This window comes from Engraulis encrasicolus, chromosome 3 (assembly GCF_034702125.1).
Source record: "Engraulis encrasicolus isolate BLACKSEA-1 chromosome 3, IST_EnEncr_1.0, whole genome shotgun sequence".
NCBI classification, from domain to species: Eukaryota; Metazoa; Chordata; class Actinopteri; order Clupeiformes; family Engraulidae; genus Engraulis; species Engraulis encrasicolus.
Genome location: NC_085859.1, coordinates 4,663,122 through 4,683,540, shown reverse-complemented (window position 1 = coordinate 4,683,540; position 20,419 = coordinate 4,663,122). Strand labels below are relative to the sequence as shown.

The following is a 20,419-nucleotide window of genomic DNA, read 5'->3' as shown; positions in this document are numbered from 1 at the left end:
TGGGGTTTATTTCATGACTTCCAATACACGGTGTATGACTTAAATAGTCGGAGAGCCTGCTCATGTCCCTCACCTATCACCTGTCACAAAGTCAAGTCAAGTCAGGTTTTATTGTCAGTTTCTTCACATGCACAGGTCATTCAAGGAAATTGAAATTACGTTTTCTCTATACCATGAAAGGACATAGACATACACAAGACTGACATCAAAGTGCAAGTTGGACGGAGTTGAACGGTTTCAAGGTAGGGTAGGGGTGGAATACTACTTTTCTATAGGGCCGCATCCATTGGACCCGAATACCTTACAAGGTGTTGCACCGATACCGATACCAGTATCAGTGGATCGGTGGATCTGCACTAAAATGGTGGTATCGGTCTCGGCGAGTACCAAGAAATAGGGCATCGATACCATTTACAGGTGCTTGTATGGCACTTAAAAAGCCTTAAACTTAGTTATTTCATAGAGGTATTTAAAAAGAATAAAGAGTTTTGCTGGATTTACTTTGTATTTTCACTTTTTCCTGTTTCACAAAGGTAGACAGCAGCCTGACAAAGCCATGCAATGATTTTACATCCAAGTAGTATGCACTACAGCCCTTCATATATATACATTTCAAATAGTGGTATCGGTATTGGTATGGTATCGGTATCGGCCGATACTGCACAGCCAAGTATCGGATATCGGTATCCGGGCCAAAAAATGATATCGGTGCAACACTAGTTAAATAATTATTATTTTGTAATTACTTAGACATTAAGCATATTTCCTCTTGCCAGGATAACCCAGGCAATCATTTTCATCTCCTCTCCCTCTTCTTCTCTTCCTCCTCTTCCTCTCCTCCTCCTCCTCCTCTCGTCAGGATAACTGGAGGAGTAACTGATTGTTTTCATCTACTCCTCCTCCTCCTCCTCCTCCTCCTCCTCCTCTATTCAGGATAACCTCGGTGACTACTGTGGCCAGCTACAGGAATCAGGAGCAGAGTACGACCCTAACGAGTGTTAATATCCTCCTTTTCCTCCTCTTCTCCTCCTCTCTTCCTCCTCTTCCTCTCCTCCTCCTCCTCCTCCTCCTCTATTCAGGATAACCTTGGTGACTACTGTGGTCAGCTGCAGGAGGCGGGTGCAGAGTACGACCCTAACGAGAGTTACTCTCCTCCTCCTCCTCCTCCTACTCCTCCTCCTCCTCTCCCTCTCCTCCTCCTCCTCCTCTCCTCCTCCTCCTCCTCCTCCTCTATTTAGGATAACCTCGGCAACTGCTGCAGCCAGCTACAGGAGACAGGAGCAGAGTAGTAGTAGCCAGCTAGTGTTAATCTCCTCTCCTCCTCCTCCCCCTCCTCTCCTCCTCTCCTCCTCTTCCTCCACTCCTCTTCCTCTCCTCCTCCTCCTCTATTCCTCTCCTCCTCTATTCAGGATAACCTCGGCGACTACTGTGGCCAGCTACAGGAATCAGGAGCAGAGTAGTAGTAGTAGTCAGCTAGTGTTAATCTCCTCTCCTCCTCCTCTTCCTCCTCCTCTTCCTCCTCCTCTTCCTCTCCTCCTCTTCCTCTCCTCTCCTTTCCTCTCCTCCTCCTCCTCTCTCCTCCTCCTCCTCCTTCTCCTCCTCCTCCTCCTCCTCTCCCTCTCCTCCTCCTCCTCCTCTCCTCCTCCTCCTCTTCCTCTCTCTCCTCTTACTCCTCCTCCTCCTCTCCCTCTCCTCCTCCCCTCTAGGATAACAGGTGCAAGGAGGCGGGAGCAGAGTACGACCCTAACGAGTGTTAATCTCTCTTCCTCCTCTCCTCCTCCTCTCCTCCTCCTCCTCCTCCTCCTCCTCTCCTCTATTCAGGATAACCTGGGTGACTACTGTGGCCAGTTGCAGGAGGCAGGAGCGGAGTACGACCCTAACGAGTGTTAATCTCCTCCTCCTCCTCCTCCTCTTCTTCCTCTCCTCCTCTTCCTCTCCTCCTCCTCCTCCTCTACTCCTCTCCTCTATTCAGGATAACCTGGGTGACTACTGTGGCCAGCTACAGGAGGCGGGAGCGGAGTACGACCCTAACGAGTGTTTCCTGCTCAACGTGTCCATCGCCGTGGGCGACCTGGTGCCCAACAAGCCGTCGCCACGGTTACAGACGCCCACGGTGCGCAAGTACGCCAAGGTGTCGCTGGCGTCGTCCAGCCCGGACAAGAAGGTGTTCCGAGGTCGCGGCGGCGCCGAGAGCGACATGGAGACGCTGATCCTCACGCCGCCGCCAGGCATGCTGGATGTGGACGAGAGCGGAGAGGAGGGACGCAAGGCACGCGAGGTGAATACTATACTGCACTATACTACACTACATTACACTACACTATAATACACTATACTACTGAGTATGCTGGACGTGGACGAGAGCGGAGAGGAGGGACGCAAGGCACGCGAGGTATTATATAATAATGTAATACACTACAGCACAATAAACTACACTACACTACACTACACTATACTACACTACTGAGTATGCTGGACGTGGACGAGAGCGGAGAGGAGGGACGCAAGGCACGCGAGGTGAATACTATACTGCACTATACTACACTACATTACACTACACTATAATACACTACATTACACTACACTACACTACACTACACTATACTACACTACACTATACTACACTACACTACACTACACTACACTATACTATACTACACTACACTACACTATACTACACTACACTATACTACACTATACTACACTACATTACACTACACTACACTACACTACACTACACTACACTACATTACACTACATTACACTACACTACACTACACTACACTACATTACACTACACTACACTACATTACACTACACTACACTACACTACACTACACTACACTACACTACACTACATTACACTACATTACACTACACTACACTACACTACACTACATTACACTACACTACACTACATTACACTACACTACACTACATTACACTACACTACACTACATTACACTACACTACACTACATTACACTACACTACACTACACTACACTACACTACACTACACTATATTACACTACATTACACTACACTACACTACATTACACTACACTACACTACACTACACTACACTACACTACACTACACTACACTACATTACATAACACTACACTACATTACACTATACTACACTACATTGCACTATAATACACTACATTACACTACACTACACTACATTACACTACACTACACTACACTACACTACACTACATTACACTACACTACACTACACTACACTACACTATATTACATTACACTACACTACACTACACTACACTACACTACACTACACTACACTACATGTAATATAATATAATACACTACACTACACTACATTACACTACACTACACTACACTACACTACACTACACTACACTACACTACACTACACTACACTACACTACACTACACTACACTATAATACATTACAATACACTACACTACACTACACTATACGACACTACTGAGTATGCTGGATGTGGACGAGAGCGGAGAGGAGGGACGCAAGGCACGCGAGGTGAATTTCATTCACTTGTTTATTCTTTTGTTTATTTGATTTGGACAATGCATATTAATCCATACTTGTGAGGAGGATGTTGCGTCTCACTTGTAGGATTACCGACACGGTGGAGATCAGGAGATGAAGGGTTAAATACTGAGGTCCAAACTATGTTTCCAATGTTTGTGCAAATTTATTGTCCCAAAATAAACAGTGCACGAGGGCAACCAAATGAAAATGACCAAACTTGACAATAAACATAAACTTGGTACCTCTGAATTACAAACTGACACGTTCACTGTTCACAGTCTCTGCTACATATTATAAACAGCAGGACTTGCAAATTACTACACATTCTCAGAGCACAGCTTTTCACCTGTTACAGCTGCTTCTGACGCTCTCTCTCGAGCACAAACCACGACTGGTTTAAATAGACCTCGCCCCTCACACCAGGGGAAGTATCCTAATCATTAACCTAAATTGGATGATTGGTCTAACCAACCTCCGACACCTTACAAAGGCTACACAGTTAACGCACATATTCACAACTGCCAGGTACCACAAAATAACATGAAACAAAACTACATGACCACACAAAAGTAACAAAATAACGCTGTTGCCCCCAGTACATGTCCCACATCCCAAACATTACACCGTTAGCACACATTGTGAAGGTTGGATAATGGCAATGCATTTAGAGTCCACATGTTCAAACATTTCCCCAGCCCCCCACAGTCACATTTGATGGAGAAGCTGTCAAACCGGTGCGCGCTTCCAATTCAACAGTGATGACGAGCGGCGAGAAACGAAATGTTCAAACGAAATGTAGCGCGAGTGGGTACCTCACTCTGCCACCATGGTCTCAAATAAATGTTAGCTGCAGGATCCGACTTGTGTCGCGTGTGTGTGTGCGTATGTGTGCGTCTTCAGCTCGCCAAGAGCCACCTTGCGCTGAGCGCTCATGAAACGAGATGTCCAACTGTTCATAATGCATGCCAAGTGTCTTTAAAAACCGTGAGAAGGGAGAGCACCTTCTCACAATACTAGAAATACAGTTCACATTTGCAGTGTTTACATTTCGGTCTATTGACCTTCTTCAAACAAACAATACAACATGACAGAAGACATCGTTTAAGGGTCATTTTCAAGGTACTCATACTGTCTCACAGTCTGACATGAGCTGGCAGGTTATTCCAGTTTTTCTACATCTACCATCTACCAGGTCTGTTGTTGTTCATTGTGGGTTATTTATTTCTCTTCTACCACTGCCTCCCTGCTATTTCTGCCTCTCCTCTCTACCTCTCCTGTTTGTTTTTTTGTTTTTTTTTATGTTTTTTTCCCATTTGTGAAGCACTTTGAGTTACTTGCCTTGTATGACACAGTGTTATAAAATACAATTATTATTAGGGCCCGAGCACCGGAGGGTGCGAGGCCCTATTGTTCTTGCAATGTTTTTTATTATTTTTATTTTTAGGGCCCGAGCACCGGAGGGTGCGAGGCCCTATTGTTCTTGCAATGTTTTTTATTATTATTAGGGCCCGAGCACCGGAGGGTGCGAGGCCCTATTGTTCTTGCAATGTTTTTTATTATTTTTAGGGCCCGAGCACCGGAGGGTGCGAGGCCCTATTGTTCTTGCTTTGTGATACATTTTTCCCGCACGTCGGGCAATTTTTAAGGTGGTTGCCATGCGTAACTTTGAACGAAACTTGGCACAGGTGTTGGATATGGTGGCACGATGGACTCCAATAAAGCTCAGCCCCCAAATCGGCCGACGGGCTCAGTAGCGCCCCCTTAAGTCATGGGCCTATGGGGCGGGACCGGCATAAAGTTGAAGCTAAGGGCACCAAATTGTTTGTGCTTGTATAACTCACTAAGACAAGCAAAAAAGTCTTTAAGGTGCCATGGCCACACCCAACAGGAAGTGAGGTAATTGGAGCTAAAGTTGAACTTTTGTCAACTTTTGGCATACGACAAAATTGTCATACCATGAACTTTGATGTACTTGTCCTAAACCGTACAACTGTTTGGTTTCGTTTCAATTTGTAAATGATCTTAAGACATCGCAGATGATATATTGCGAAGGAATTTTCAATATGTTGTAAGAAAACAAGATGGCGGCTTGATGTATTCTGATGAAAAAATGACAGAAAATGTGCCTCCACTGTGCCCTTTCTGAGGGGGTTGCCATGCATATCTTTCAAAGTTGCTTTGCACAGGTGTTTGGTAGGACACAACGTACCTCTCAAAACAAGCCCCACCCCTAACTCAGGACATGGGCTCTGTAGCGCCCCCTTAAATCATGGGCCTATGGTGTGGGACCGGCATAAAGTTGAAGCTACGGACTCCAAAATTTTTTTGTGTGTGTATCTCACTATGCCAATCAAAAAAGTCTTTAGGATGCCATGACCACACCCAACAGGAAGTGAGGTAATTGGACTAGAAATTCAACTTTTGACATACGACAAAATTGTCATACCATGAACTTTGATGTACTTGTCCTGAACCGTAGAACTGTTCGGTTTCGTTTCATTTTGTAAATGATCTTAAGACATTGCAGATGATATATTGCGAAGGAATTTTCAATATGTTGTAAGAAAACAAGATGGCGGCTTGATGTATTCTGATGAAAAAATGACAGAAAATGTGCCTCCACTATGCCCTTTCTGAGGGGGTTGCCATGCATATCTTTCAATGTTGCTTTGCACAGGTGTTTGGTAGGACACAACGTACCTCTCAAAACAAGCCCCACCCCTTAGTCAGCACATGGGCTCTGTAGCGCCCCCTTAAGTCATGGGCCTATGGGGTGGGACCGGCATAAAGTTGAAGCTACGGACTCCAAAATTTGTGTGTGTGTATCTCACTAAGCCAATCAAAAAAGTCTTTAGGATGCCATGGCCACACCCAACAGGAAGTGAGGTAATTGGACATGAAATGCAACTTTTGACATGCGACAAAATTGTCATACCATGAACTTTGATGTACTTGTCCTGAACCGTACAACTGTTCGGTTTCGTTTCATTTTGTAAATGATCTTAAGACATTGCAGATGATATATTGCGAAGGAATTTTCAATATGTTGTAAGAAAACAAGATGGCGGCTTGATGTATTCTGATGAAAAAATGACAGAAAATGTGCCTCCACTATGCCCTTTCTGAGGGGGTTGCCATGCATATCTTTCAATGTTGCTTTGCACAGGTGTTTGGTAGGACACAACGTACCTCACAAAACAAGCCCCACCCCTTAGTCAGCACATGGGCTCTGTAGCGCCCCCTTAAGTCATGGGCCTATGGGGTGGGACCGGCATAAAGTTGAAGCTACGGACTCCAAAATTTGTGTGTGTGTGTATCTCACTAAGCCAATCAAAAAAGTCTTTAGGATGCCATGGCCACACCCAACAGGAAGTGAGGTAATTGGACATGAAATGCAACTTTTGACATGCGACAAAATTTTCATACCACGAACTTTGATGTACTTGTCCTGAACCGTACAACTGTTCGGTTTCGTTTCAATTTGTAAATGATCTTAAGACATTGCAGATTATATTTTGCGAAGGAATTTTCAATATGTTGTAAGAGAACAAGATGGCGGCTTGCTGAAGTATGATGACAAAATCACAGAAAATGTGCGTCCATCGTGCCCTTTCTGAGGGGGTTGCCATGCATATCTTTCAAAGTTACTTCGCACAGGTGTTTGGTAGGGCAGCACGTACCTCTCCAAACAAGCCCCGCCCATAACTCGGCACATGGGCTCTGTAGCGCCCCCTTAAGTCATGGGCCTATGGAGCGGGTTCAGCATGAAGTTCAAGCTACTGACTTCAACATTTTTATGAATGTGCATCTGACAAAAACAAACAAAAAATGTCATGCAGTGACATGGCCATGCCCAACAGGAAGTGAGATAATTGTACCTCTAATTGAAACAGGAAGTTGGCCACTATTTTAGTTTGCGGTGTTTTTAAAACAGTGCAAATGCATGTGTTCATGCATATAATGAATATAAACCTTTTTCTATATGCCTACTATGGCAACCTGATATAGCGCCACCATGTGGTAGGCAAATGAACTGCAGTAAAAGTGGAGTTCTTAAATATCTTTATCTCGTGAACCGAACGTCGTAGAGACTCCATTTTTGTTTTGGGCAGGATGTGATGGGATTTGGGGCGATATGCCTTGAGCCGTAGGTGCGAGGGCCCGTCATCGCCGCTCGCGGCTTTAATTAGGGCCCGAGCACCGGAGGGTGCGAGGCCCTATTGTTCTTGCTTTGTTTTTTATTATTATTAGGGCCCGAGCACCGAAGGCGCGAGGCCCTATTGTTCTTGCTCGGATTATTATTATTATTCTTTTTCATCCACGTTCGGGCTGCCCATTTTGCTTGGGAAGCACTTGGTGACTTCCCTTTTGCACGGTGATCGGATATGGCCACCGCTACTCAGAACCGGAAGTTCGGATCCGGATTGGCCCCGGGCACAGAATAGCGCCCCCTATCGCAATGAAGTTCCTGGCTGACATATAGTTTGTCGTTGGGCCACGAAAAAAAATATGCATATATATCTCACTAAACCAAACACATTTGCAATGCCAACCCATTAGCCACGCCCAACAGGAAGTGAGATAATTGGACTTTTTTCAAATTTACATGTAATGGGATTTGAAACACTCCTCCTAAACCGTACATCGCCCTCACTTTATATTCGTTGTACATGAGCTCAAGGCATTGACGATGACAAATTGCGAAGGAATTTTTGATATCTCGTAATTTGACAAGATGGCGGCTTAATGAATTTAGGCATCTAATTTTAAAACAGGAAGTTGTCCACCATTTCAGTTTGGAGTGTTTCAAACGGTGCAAACTCACACATGTATGCATATAATGACTATTAACTTTTGGATATGCCTAAAATGGAGGCCACGCCCCCCTAAACATTTAGGGGCGGGGCTAACATCTACTTTGAGCTACAGACTCGGGAGTTTTTTCAAGTTGTGTATCTCAATAAGGCGAGCAATAAAGTCCATACAACGATATGGCCACGCCCAACAGGAAGTGAGATATTTTGACTTTTTTGGCATTTTAAAACAGGAAGTTGGCCACCATTTGAGTTTGGAGTGTTTTGTAACAGTGCAAACGCACACATGTATGCATATAATGAATACTAACTTTTGTATATGCCTGAAATTGAGGCCACGCCCCAAAACACTTTTAGGGGCGGGGCCAACATCTACTTTGAGCTACAGACTCGGGAGTTTTTTTAAGTTGTGTATCTCACTAAGGCGAACAATAAAGTCCATACAATGATATGGCCACGCCCAACAGGAAGCGAGATATTTTGACTTTTTTGGCATTCTAAAACAGGAAGTTGGCCACCATTTCAGTTTGGAGTGTTTTAAAACAGTGCAAAGCACACATGTATGCACATAATGAACACTAACTCTTCTATAAGCCTGAAATGTACATAAGGTATAGCGCCACCAAGTGGTAGGCAAAGGAACTGCAGGAAAAGTGTCATTCTTCAATATCTTGGGAACTGACCCTCGTACAGACTCCATTTTTGTTTTAGTGGGTCATAGCAACACGCTAATCATGACAATGCTAATGCTTATTTTAAATGCTAATTCATGCTAATTAGTTTTTCTTCAATATATCGTGAACCAAACCTCGTACAGACTCCATTTTGGGAGGGGCATAGCAACATGCTAGGTGGCATGCCACGCCCCTGCACAATGTACGTGCGAGGGCCCGTCATCGCCGCTTGCGGCTTTAATTATTATTATTATTTTTTGTCTTCTTACCGCCCGCCGGGCCCATTTTGAGGGGGTTGCCATGCGTAACTTTGAACGAAACTCGGCACAGGTATTCGGTCTGTGTCCACGTAGGACTCCAAAAAAGCCCCGCCCCTAAATCGGCCCAGGGGCTCTGTAGCGCCCCCCTGAAAATTTGCCTATGGGGCGGGACCGGCAAAAAGTTGAAGCTACGGACTCCAAATTTTTTTGTGCTTGTATAACTCACTAAGACAAGCAAAAAAGTCTTTAAGATGCCATGGCCACACCCAACAGGAAGTGAGGTAATTGGACTTAAAGTTGAACTTTTGGCAACTTTTGACATACGACAAAATTGTCATACCATGAACTTTGATGTACTCCTCCTGAACGGTACACTTGTTTGGTTTCGTTTCAATTTGTAAATGATCTTAAGACATCGCAGATGATATATTGCGAAGGAATTTTTAATATGTTGTAAGAAAACAAGATGGCGGCTTGCTGAAGTCTGATGACAAAATCACAGAAAATGTGCTTTTACTGTGCCCTTTCTGAGGGGTTGCCATGCATATTTTTCAACATTGCTTAGCACAGGTGTTTGGTAAGGCAGCACGTACCTCTCCAAATAAGCCCCACCCCTAATTCAAAACATGGGCTCTGTAGCGCCCCCCTAAGTCCTGGGCCTATGGGCCTGGACCGGCATAAAGTTGAAGCTACGGACTCCAAATTTTTTTTGGGTGTGTATCTCACTAAGAGAAGCAAAAAAGTCTACAGGAGGCCTGGGCCACACCCAACAGGAAGTGAGGTAATTGGACTTGAAGTTGAACTTTTGACATATGCCAAAATTGTCATACCATGTACTTTGAAGTACTCCTCCTGAACCGTACACTTGTTTGGTTTTGTTCCAATTTGCAAATGATCTTAAGACATCGGAGATGATATTTTGTGAAGGAATTTTCAATATGTTGTAAGAAAACAAGATGGCGGCTTGATGAATTCTGATGAAAAAATCACAGAAAATGTGCCCTTTCTGAGGGGGTTGCCATGCATATCTTTCAAAGTTACTTCGCACAGGTCTTTGGTACAACAGCACGTACCTCTCCAAACAAGCCCCGCCCCTTACTCGGTACATGGGCTCTGTAGCGCCCCCTTAAGTCATGGGCCTATGGGGCGGGTTCAGAATAAAGTTCAAGCTACGGACTTCAAAATTTTTATGGATGTGTATCTGACTAAAACGAACAAAAAATGTCATGCAGTGACATGGCCACGCCCAACAGGAAGTGAGATAATTGGACCTCTTATTGAAACAGGAAGTTGGCCACCATTTTAGTTTGCAGTGTTTTTAAAACAGTGCAAATGCACGTGTTCATGCATATAATGAATATAAACCTTTTTCTATATGCCTACTATGGCAACCTGATATGGCGCCACCATGTGGTAGGCAAATGAACTGCAGTAAAAGTGGAGTTCTTCAATATCTTTATCTCGTGAACCGAACGTCGTAGAGACTCCGTTTTTGTTTTGGGCAGGATGTGACGGGATTTGGGGCGATGTGCCTTGAACCGTAGGTGCGAGGGCCCGTCATCGCCGCTCGCGGCTTTAATTATTATTATTATTATTTGTCTCCTCCCCGCCTGTCGGGCCATTTTTGAGGTGGTTGCCATGCGTAACTTTGAACGAAACTTGGCACAGGTGTTCGGTATCATTAAGGGATGGACTCCAATAAAGCTCAGACCCCAAATCGGCCCAGGGGCTCTGTAGCGCCCCCCTGAAAAAAAGCCTATGGGGCGGGACCGGAATAAATTTGAAGCTACGGACTCCAAATTTTTTTTGCTTGTATAACGCACTAAGACAAGCAAAAAAGTCTTTAAGATGCCATGGCCACACCCAACAGGAAGTGAGGTAATTGGACTTAAAGTTGAACTTTTGGCAACTTTTGACATACGACAAAATTGTCATACCATGAACTTTGATGTACTCCTCCTGAACGGTACACTTGTTCGGTTTCGTTTCAATTTGTAAATGATCTTAAGACATCGCAGATGATATATTGTGAAGGAATTTTTAATATGTTGTAAGAAAACAAGATGGCGGCTTGCTGAAGTCTGATGACAAAATCACAGAAAATGTGCTTTTACTGTGCCCTTTCTGAGGGGTTGCCATGCATATTTTTCAACATTGCTTAGCACAGGTGTTTGGTAAGGCAGCACGTACCTCTCCAAATAAGCCCCACCCCTAATTCAAAACATGGGCTCTGTAGCGCCCCCCTAAGTCCTGGGCCTATGGGCCTGGACCGGCATAAAGTTGAAGCTACGGACTCCAAATTTTTTTTGGGTGTGTATCTCACTAAGAGAAGCAAAAAAGTCTACAGGAGGCCATGGCCACACCCAACAGGAAGTGAGGTAATTGGACTTGAAGTTGAACTTTTGACATATGCCCAAATTGTCATACCATGTACTTTGAAGTACTCCTCCTGAACCGTACACTTGTTTGGTTTTGTTCCAATTTGCAAATGATCTTAAGACATTGGAGATGATATTTTGTGAAGGAATTTTCAATATATTTCAAGAAAACAAGATGGCGGCTTGATGAATTCTGGTGAAAAAATCACAGAAAATGTGCCCTTTCTGAGGGGGTTGCCATGCATATCTTTCAAAGTTACTTCGCACAGCTGTTTGGTAGGGTAGCACGTACCTCTCCAAACAAGCCCCGCCCCTAACTCGGTACATGGGCTCTGTAGCGCCCCCTTAAGTCATGGGCCTATGGGGCGGGTTCAGCATTAAGTTCAAGCTACGGACTTCAAATTTTTTATGGATGTGTATCTGACTAAAACGAACAAAAAATGTCATGCAGTGACATGGCCACGCCCAACAGGAAGTGAGATAATTGGACCTCTTATTGAAACAGGAAGTTGGCCACTATTTTAGTTTGCAGTGTTTTTAAAACAGTGCAAATGCATGTGTTCATGCATATAATGAGTATAAACCTTTTTCTATATGCCTACTATGGCAACCTGATATAGCGCCACCATATGGTAGGCAAATGAACTGCAGTAAAAGTGGATTTCTTAAATATCTTTATCTCGTGAACCGAACGTCGTAGAGACTCCATTTTTGTTTTGGGCAGGATGTGACGGGATTTGGGGCGATATGCCCAGCCTTGAGCCGTAGGTGCGAGGGCCCGTCATCGCCGCTCGCGGCTTTAATTATTATTATTATTATTATTTGTCTCCTCCGCGCCTGTCGGGCCATTTTCGAGGTGGTTGCCATGCTCAAATTTGAACGAAACTTGGCACAGGTGTTGGATATGAGTGCCAGACGGACTCCAATAAAGCTCAGACCCCAAATCCGCCAACGGGCTCAGTAGCGCCCCCTTAAGTCATGGGCCTATGGGGCGGGACCGGCAAAAAGTTGAAGCTACGGACTCCAAATTTTTTTTGCTTGTATAACGCACTAAGACAAGCAAAAAAGTCTTTAAGATGCCATGGCCACACCCAACAGGAAGTGAGGTAATTGGACTTAAAGTTGAACTTTTGTCAACTTTTGACATACGACAAAATTGTCATACCATGAACTTTGATGTACTCCTCCTGAACGGTACACTTGTTCGGTTTCGTTTCAATTTGTAAATGATCTTAAGACATCGCAGATGATATATTGCGAAGGAATTTTTAATATGTTGTAAGAAAACAAGATGGCGGCTTGCTGAAGTCTGATGAAAAAATCACAGAAAATGTGCTTTACTGTGCCCTTTCTGAGGGGGTTGCCATGCATATCTTTCAACATTGCTTCGCACAGGTGTTTGGTAAGGCAGCACGTACCTCTCCAAACAAGCCCCACCCCTAACTCAGCACATGGGCTCTGTAGCGCCCCCCTAAGTCCTGGGCCTATGGGCCTGGACCGGCATAAAGTTGAAGCTACGGACTCCAAATTTTTTTTGGGTGTGTATCTCACTAAGAGAAGCAAAAAAGTCTACAGGAGGCCATGGCCACACCCAACAGGAAGTGAGGTAATTGGACTTGAAGTTGAACTTTTGACATATGCCCAAATTGTCATACCATGTACTTTGAAGTACTCCTCCTGAACCGTACACTTGTTTGGTCTTGTTCCAATTTGCAAATGATCTTAAGACATCGGAGATGATATTTTCTGAAGGAATTTTAAATATATTCTAAGAAAACAAGATGGCGGCTTGATGAATTCTGGTGAAAAAATCACAGAAAATGTGCCCTTTCTGAGGGGGTTGCCATGCATATCTTTCAAAGTTACTTCGCACAGCTGTTTGGTAGGGTAGCACGTACCTCTCCAAACAAGCCCCGCCCCTAACTCGGTACATGGGCTCTGTAGCGCCCCCTTAAGTCATGGGCCTATTCGGCGGTTCAGCATAAAGTTCAAGCTACGGACTTCAAAATTTTTATGGATGTGTATCTGACTAAAACGAACAAAAAATGTCATGCAGTGACATGGCCACGCCCAACAGGAAGTGAGATAATTGGACCTCTTATTGAAACAGGAAGTTGGCCACTATTTTAGTTTGCAGTGTTTTTAAAACAGTGCAAATGCACGTGTTCATGCATATAATGAATATAAACCTTTTTCTATATGCCTACTATGGCAACCTGATATAGCGCCACCATATGGTAGGCAAATGAACTGCAGTAAAAGTGGATTTCTTAAATATCTTTATCTCGTGAACCGAACGTCGTAGAGACTCCATTTTTGTTTTGGGCAGGATGTGACGGGATTTGGGGCGATATGCCTTGAACCGTAGGTGCGAGGGCCCGTCATCGCCGCTCGCGGCTTTAATTAGGGCCCGAGCACCGGAGGGTGCGAGGCCCTATTGTTCTTGCAATGTTTTTTATTATTATTAGGGCCCGAGCACCGGAGGGTGCGAGGCCCTATTGTTCTTGCAATGTTTTTTATTATTTTTTGTCTTCTTACCGCACGTCGGGCCCATTTTGAGGGGGTTGCCATGCGTAACTTTGAACGAAACTCGGCACAGGCATTCGGTATGTGGGCACGAAGGACTCCAAAAATGCCCCGCCCCCAAATCGGCCCAGGGGCTCTGTAGCGCCCCCTTAAGTCATGGGCCTATGGGGCGGGACCGGCAAAAAGTTGAAGCTACGGACTCCAAAATTGTTTTGGTTGTATATCTCACTGAGACAAGCAAAAAAGTCTTTGAGATGCCATGGCCACACCCAACAGGAAGTGAGGTAATTGGACTTAAAGTTGAACTTTTGTCAACTTTTGACATACGACAAAATTGTCATACCATGAACTTTGATGTACTTGTCCTGAACCGTACAACTGTTCGGTTTCGTTTCAATTTGTAAATGATCTTAAGACATCGCAGATGATATATTGCGAAGGAATTTTCAATATATTGTAAGAAAACAAGATGGCGGCTTGCTGAAGTCCGATGACAAAATCGCAGAAAATGTTCTTCTACTGTGACCCTTCTGAGGGGGTTACCATGCATATCTTTCAACATTGCTTCGCACAGGTGTTTGGTAAGGCAGCACGTACCTCTCAAAACAAGCCCCACCCCTAACTCAGCACATGGGCTCTGTAGCGCCCCCCTAAGTCCTGGGCCTATGGGCCTGGACCGGCATAAAGTTGAAGCTACGGACTCCAATTTTTTTTTGGGTGTGTATCTCACTAAGAGAAGCAAAAAAGTCTACAGGAGGCCATGGCCACACCCAACAGGAAGTGAGGTAATTGGACTGGAATTTCAACTTTTGACATACGACAAAATTGTCATATCATGAACTTTGATGTACTTGTCCTGAACCGTACAACTGTTCGGTTTCATTTCAATTTGTAAATGATCTTAAGACATTGCAGATGATATATTGCGAAGGAATTTTCAATATAATGTAAGAAAACAAGATGGCGGCTTGATGTATTCTGATGAAAAAATGACAGAAAATGTGCCTCCACTGTGCCCTTTCTGAGGGGGTTGCCATGCATATCTTTCAATGTTGCTTTGCACAGGTGTTTGGTAGGCCACAACGTACCTCTCAAAACAAGCCCCACCCCTAACTTAGCACATGGGCTCTGTAGCGCCCCCTAAAGTCATGGGCCTAAGGGGCGGGACCGGCATAAAGTTGAAGCTACAGACTCCACATTTTTTTTGTGTGTGTATCTCACTAAGCCAATCAAAAAAGTCTTTAGGATGATATGGCCACACCCAACAGGAAGTGAGGTAATTGGACTTGAAATGCAACTTTTGACATACAACAAAATTGTCATACCATGAACTTTGATGTACTCGTCCTGAACCGTACAACTGTTCAGTTTCGTTTCAATTTGCAAATGATCTTAAGACATTGCAGATGATATATTGCGAAGGAATTTTCAATATGTTGTAAGACAACAAGATGGCGGCTTGATGTATTCTGATGAAAAAATGACAGAAAATGTGCCTCCACTGTGCCCTTTCTGAGGGGGTTGCCATGCATATCTTTCAATGTTGCTTCGCACAGGTGTTTGGTAGGGCAGCACGTACCTCTCCAAACAAGCCCCACCCCTAACTCGGTTCATGGGCTCTGTAGCGCCCCCTTAAGTCATGGGCCTATGGGGCGGGTTCAGCATAAAGTTCAAGCTACGGACTTCAAAATTTTTATGGATGTGTAACTGACTAAAACGAACAAAAAATGTCATGCAGTGACATGGCCACGCCCAACAGGAAGTGAGATAATTGGACCTCTTATTGAAACAGGAAGTTGGCCACCATTTTAGTTTGCAGTGTTTTTAAAACAGTGCAAATGCACGTGTTCATGCATATAATGAATATAAACCTTTTTCTATATGCCTACTATGGCAACCTGATATAGCGCCACCATGTGGTAGGCAAATTAACTGCAGTAAAAGTGGAGTTCTTAAATATCTTTATCTCGTGAACCGAACGTCGTGGAGACTCCATTTTTGTTTTGGGCAGGATGTGATGGGATTTCGGGCGATATGCCTTGAGCCGTAGGTGCGAGGGCCCGTCATCGCCGCTCGCGGCTTTAATTAGGGCCCGAGCACCGGAGGGTGCGAGGCCCTATTGTTCTTGCAATGTTTTTAGGGCCCGAGCACCGGAGGGTGCGAGGCCCTATTGTTCTTGCAATGTTTTTTATTATTATTATTATTATTTTTCTCCTTCGCGCACGTCGGGCCATTTTTGAGGTGGTTGCCATGCGTAAATTTGAACGAAACTTGGCACAGGTGTTGGATATGGTGGCACGATGGACTCGAATAAAGCTCAGCCCCCAAATCGGACCACGGGCTCAGTAGCGCCCCCTTAAGTCATGGGCCTATGGGGCGGGATCGGCAAAAAGTTGAAGCTACGGACTCCAAATTTTTTTTGCTTGTATAGCTCACTAAGACAAGCAAAAAAGTCTTTGAGATGCCATGGCCACACCCAACAGGAAGTGAGGTAATTGGACTTAAAGTTGAACTTTTGTCAACTTTTGACATACGACAAAATTGTCATACCATGAACTTTGATGTACTCCTCCTGAACGGTACACTTGTTCGGTTTCGTTTCAATTTGTAAATGATCTTAAGACATCGCAGATGATATATTGCGAAGGAATTTTTAATATGTTGTAAGAAAACAAGATGGCGGCTTGCTGAAGTCTGATGAAAAAATCACAGAAAATGTGCTTTTACTGTGCCCTTTCTGAGGGGGTTGCCATGCATATCTTTCAACATTGCTTCGCACAGGTGTTTGGTAAGGCAGCACGTACCTCTCCAAACAAGCCCCACCCCTAATTCAGCACATGGGCTCTGTAGCGCCCCCCTAAGTCCTGGGCCTATGGGCCTGGACCGGCATAAAGTTGAAGCTACGGACTCCAATTTTTTTTTTGGGTGTGTATCTCACTAAGAGATGCAAAAAAGTCTACAGGAGGCCATGGCCACACCCAACAGGAAGTGAGGTAATTGGACTTGAAGTTGAACTTTTGACATATGCCCAAATTGTCATACCATGTACTTTGAAGTACTCCTCCTGAACCGTACACTTGTTTGGTTTTGTTCCAATTTGCAAATGATCTTAAGACATTGGAGATGATATTTTGTGAAGGAATTTTCAATATGTTTTAAGAAAACAAGATGGCGGCTTGATGAATTCTGGTGAAAAAATCACAGAAAATGTGCCCTTTCTGAGGGGGTTGCCATGCATATCTTTCAAAGTTACTTCGCACAGGTGTTTGGTAGGGTAGCACGTACCTCTCCAAACAAGCCCCGCCCCTAACTCGGTACATGGGCTCTGTAGCGCCCCCTTAAGTCATGGGCCTATGGGGCGGGTTCAGCATAAAGTTCAAGCTACGGACTTCAAATTTTTTATGGATGTGTATCTGACTAAAACGAACAAAAAATGTCATGCAGTGACATGGCCACGCCCAACAGGAAGTGAGATAATTGGACCTCTTATTGAAACAGGAAGTTGGCCACCATTTTAGTTTGCAGTGTTTTTAAAACAGTGCAAATGCACGTGTTCATGCATATAATGAATATAAACCTTTTTCTATATGCCTACTATGGCAACCTGATATAGCGCCACCATGTGGTAGGCAAATGAACTGCAGTAAAAGTGGAGTTCTTAAATATCTTTATCTCGTGAACCGAACGTCGTAGAGACTCCATTTTTGTTTTGGGCAGGATGTGACGGGATTTGGGGCGATATGCCTTGAACCGTAGGTGCGAGGGCCCGTCATCGCCGCTCGCGGCTTTAATTATTATTATTATTTGTCTCCTCCGCGCCTGTCGGGCCATTTTCGAGGTGGTTGCCATGCTCAAATTTGAACGAAACTTGGCACAGGTGTTGGATATGAGTGCCAGACGGACTCCAATAAAGCTCAGACCCCAAATCGACCCAGAGGCTCAGTAGCGCCCCCTTAAGTCATGGGCCTATGGGGCGGGACCGGCAAAAAGTTGAAGCTACGGACTCCAAATTTTTTTTGCTTGTATAACGCACTAAGACAAGCAAAAAAGTCTTTGAGATGCCATGGCCACACCCAACAGGAAGTGAGGTAATTGGACTTAAAGTTGAACTTTTGGCAACTTTTGACATACGACAAAATTGTCATACCATGAACTTTGATGTACTCCTCCTGAACGGTACACTTGTTCGGTTTCGTTTCAATTTGTAAATGATCTTAAGACATCGCAGATGATATATTGCGAAGGAATTTTTAATATGTTGTAAGAAAACAAGATGGCGGCTTGCTGAAGTCTGATGAAAAATCACAGAAAATGTGCTTCTACTGTGCCCTTTCTGAGGGGGTTGCCATGCATATCTTTCAACATTGCTTCGCACAGGTGTTTGGTAAGGCAGCACGTACCTCTCCAAACAAGCCCCACCCCTAATTCAGCACATGGGCTCTGTAGCGCCCCCCTAAGTCCTGGGCCTATGGGCCTGGACCGGCATAAAGTTGAAGCTACGGACTCCAAATTTTTTTTGGGTGTGTATCTCACTAAGAGATGCAAAAAAGTCTACAGGAGGCCATGGCCACACCCAACAGGAAGTGAGGTAATTGGACTTGAAGTTGAACTTTTGACATATGCCCAAATTGTCATACCATGTACTTTGAAGTACTCCTCCTGAACCGTACACTTGTTTGGTTTTGTTCCAATTTGCAAATGATCTTAAGACATCGGAGATGATATTTTGTGAAGGAATTTTCAATATGTTTTAAGAAAACAAGATGGCGGCTTGATGAATTCTGGTGAAAAAATCACAGAAAATGTGCCCTTTCTGAGGGGGTTGCCATGCATATCTTTCAAAGTTACTTCGCACAGGTGTTTGGTAGGGCAGCACGTACCTCTCCAAACAAGCCCCGCCCCTAACTCGGTACATGGGCTCTGTAGCGCCCCCTTAAGTCATGGGCCTATGGGGCGGGTTCAGCATAAAGTTCAAGCTACGGACTTCAAAATTTTTATGGATGTGTATCTGACTAAAACGAACAAAAAATGTCATGCAGTGACATGGCCACGCCCAACAGGAAGTGAGATAATTGGACCTCTTATTGAAACAGGAAGTTGGCCACCATTTTAGTTTGCAGTGTTTTTAAAACAGTGCAAATGCACGTGTTCATGCATATAATGAATATAAACCTTTTTCTATATGCCTACTATGGCAACCTGATATAGCGCCACCATATGGTAGGCAAATGAACTGCAGTAAAAGTGGATTTCTTAAATATCTTTATCTCGTGAACCGAACGTCGTAGAGACTCCATTTTTGTTTTGGGCAGGATGTGGAGGGATTTGGGGCGATATGCCTTGGACCGTAGGTGCGAGGGCCCGTCATCGCCGCTCGCGGCTTTAATTAGGGCCCGAGCACCGGAGGGTGCGAGGCCCTATTGTTCTTGCAATGTTTTTTATTATTATTATTATTTTTATTATTATTTTTTGTCTCCTTACCGCCCGCCGGGCCATTTTTGAGGGGGTTGCCATGCGTAACTTTGAACGAAACTCGGCACAGGTGTTCGGAATCATTACAGGTAGGACTCCAAAAAAGCCCCGCCCCCAAATCGGCCCACGGGCTCAGTAGCGCCCCCTTAAGTGATGGGCCTATGGGGCGGGACCGGCATAAAGTTGAAGCTACGGACTCCAAAATTTTTTTGTGTGTGTATCTCACTAAGCTAATCAAAAAAGTCTTTAGGATGCCATGGCCACACCCAACAGGAAGTGAGGTAATTGGACTTAAAGTTGAACTTTTGTCAACTTTTGACATACGACAAAATTGTCATACCATGAACTTTGATGTACTTGTCCTGAACCGTACAACTGTTCGGTTTCGTTTCAATTTGTAAATGATCTTAAGACATCGCAGATGATATATTGCGAAGGAATTTTCAATATGTTGTAAGAAAACAAGATGGCGGCTTGATGTATTCTGATGAAAAAATGACAGAAAATGTGCCTCCACTGTGCCCTTTCTGAGGGGGTTGCCATGCATATCTTTCAATGTTGCTTTGCACAGGTGTTTGGTAGGACACAACGTACCTCTCAAAACAAGCCCCACCCCTAACTCAGGACATGGGCTCTGTAGCGCCCCCTTAAGTCATGGGCCTATGGGGCGGGACCGGCATAAAGTTGAAGCTACGGACTCCAAATTTGTTTTGTGTGTGTATTTCACTAAGACAATCAAAAAAGTCTTTAGGA

At 44.3% G+C, this 20,419-nt stretch overlaps 1 protein-coding gene across 1 annotated transcript in view; it reads left to right on the top strand.

Annotated features, from left to right (window-relative positions):
• The window catches only part of LOC134446465 (apical junction component 1 homolog), a 38,098-nt gene that overhangs the window by 16,031 nt on the left and 1,648 nt on the right, over positions 1–20,419 (top strand). The window contains exon 12 of the mRNA XM_063195833.1: positions 1,973–2,278. Coding sequence (XP_063051903.1) covers positions 1,973–2,278 — 306 coding nt within the window. The remainder of the gene's footprint in view (positions 1–1,972; positions 2,279–20,419) is intronic.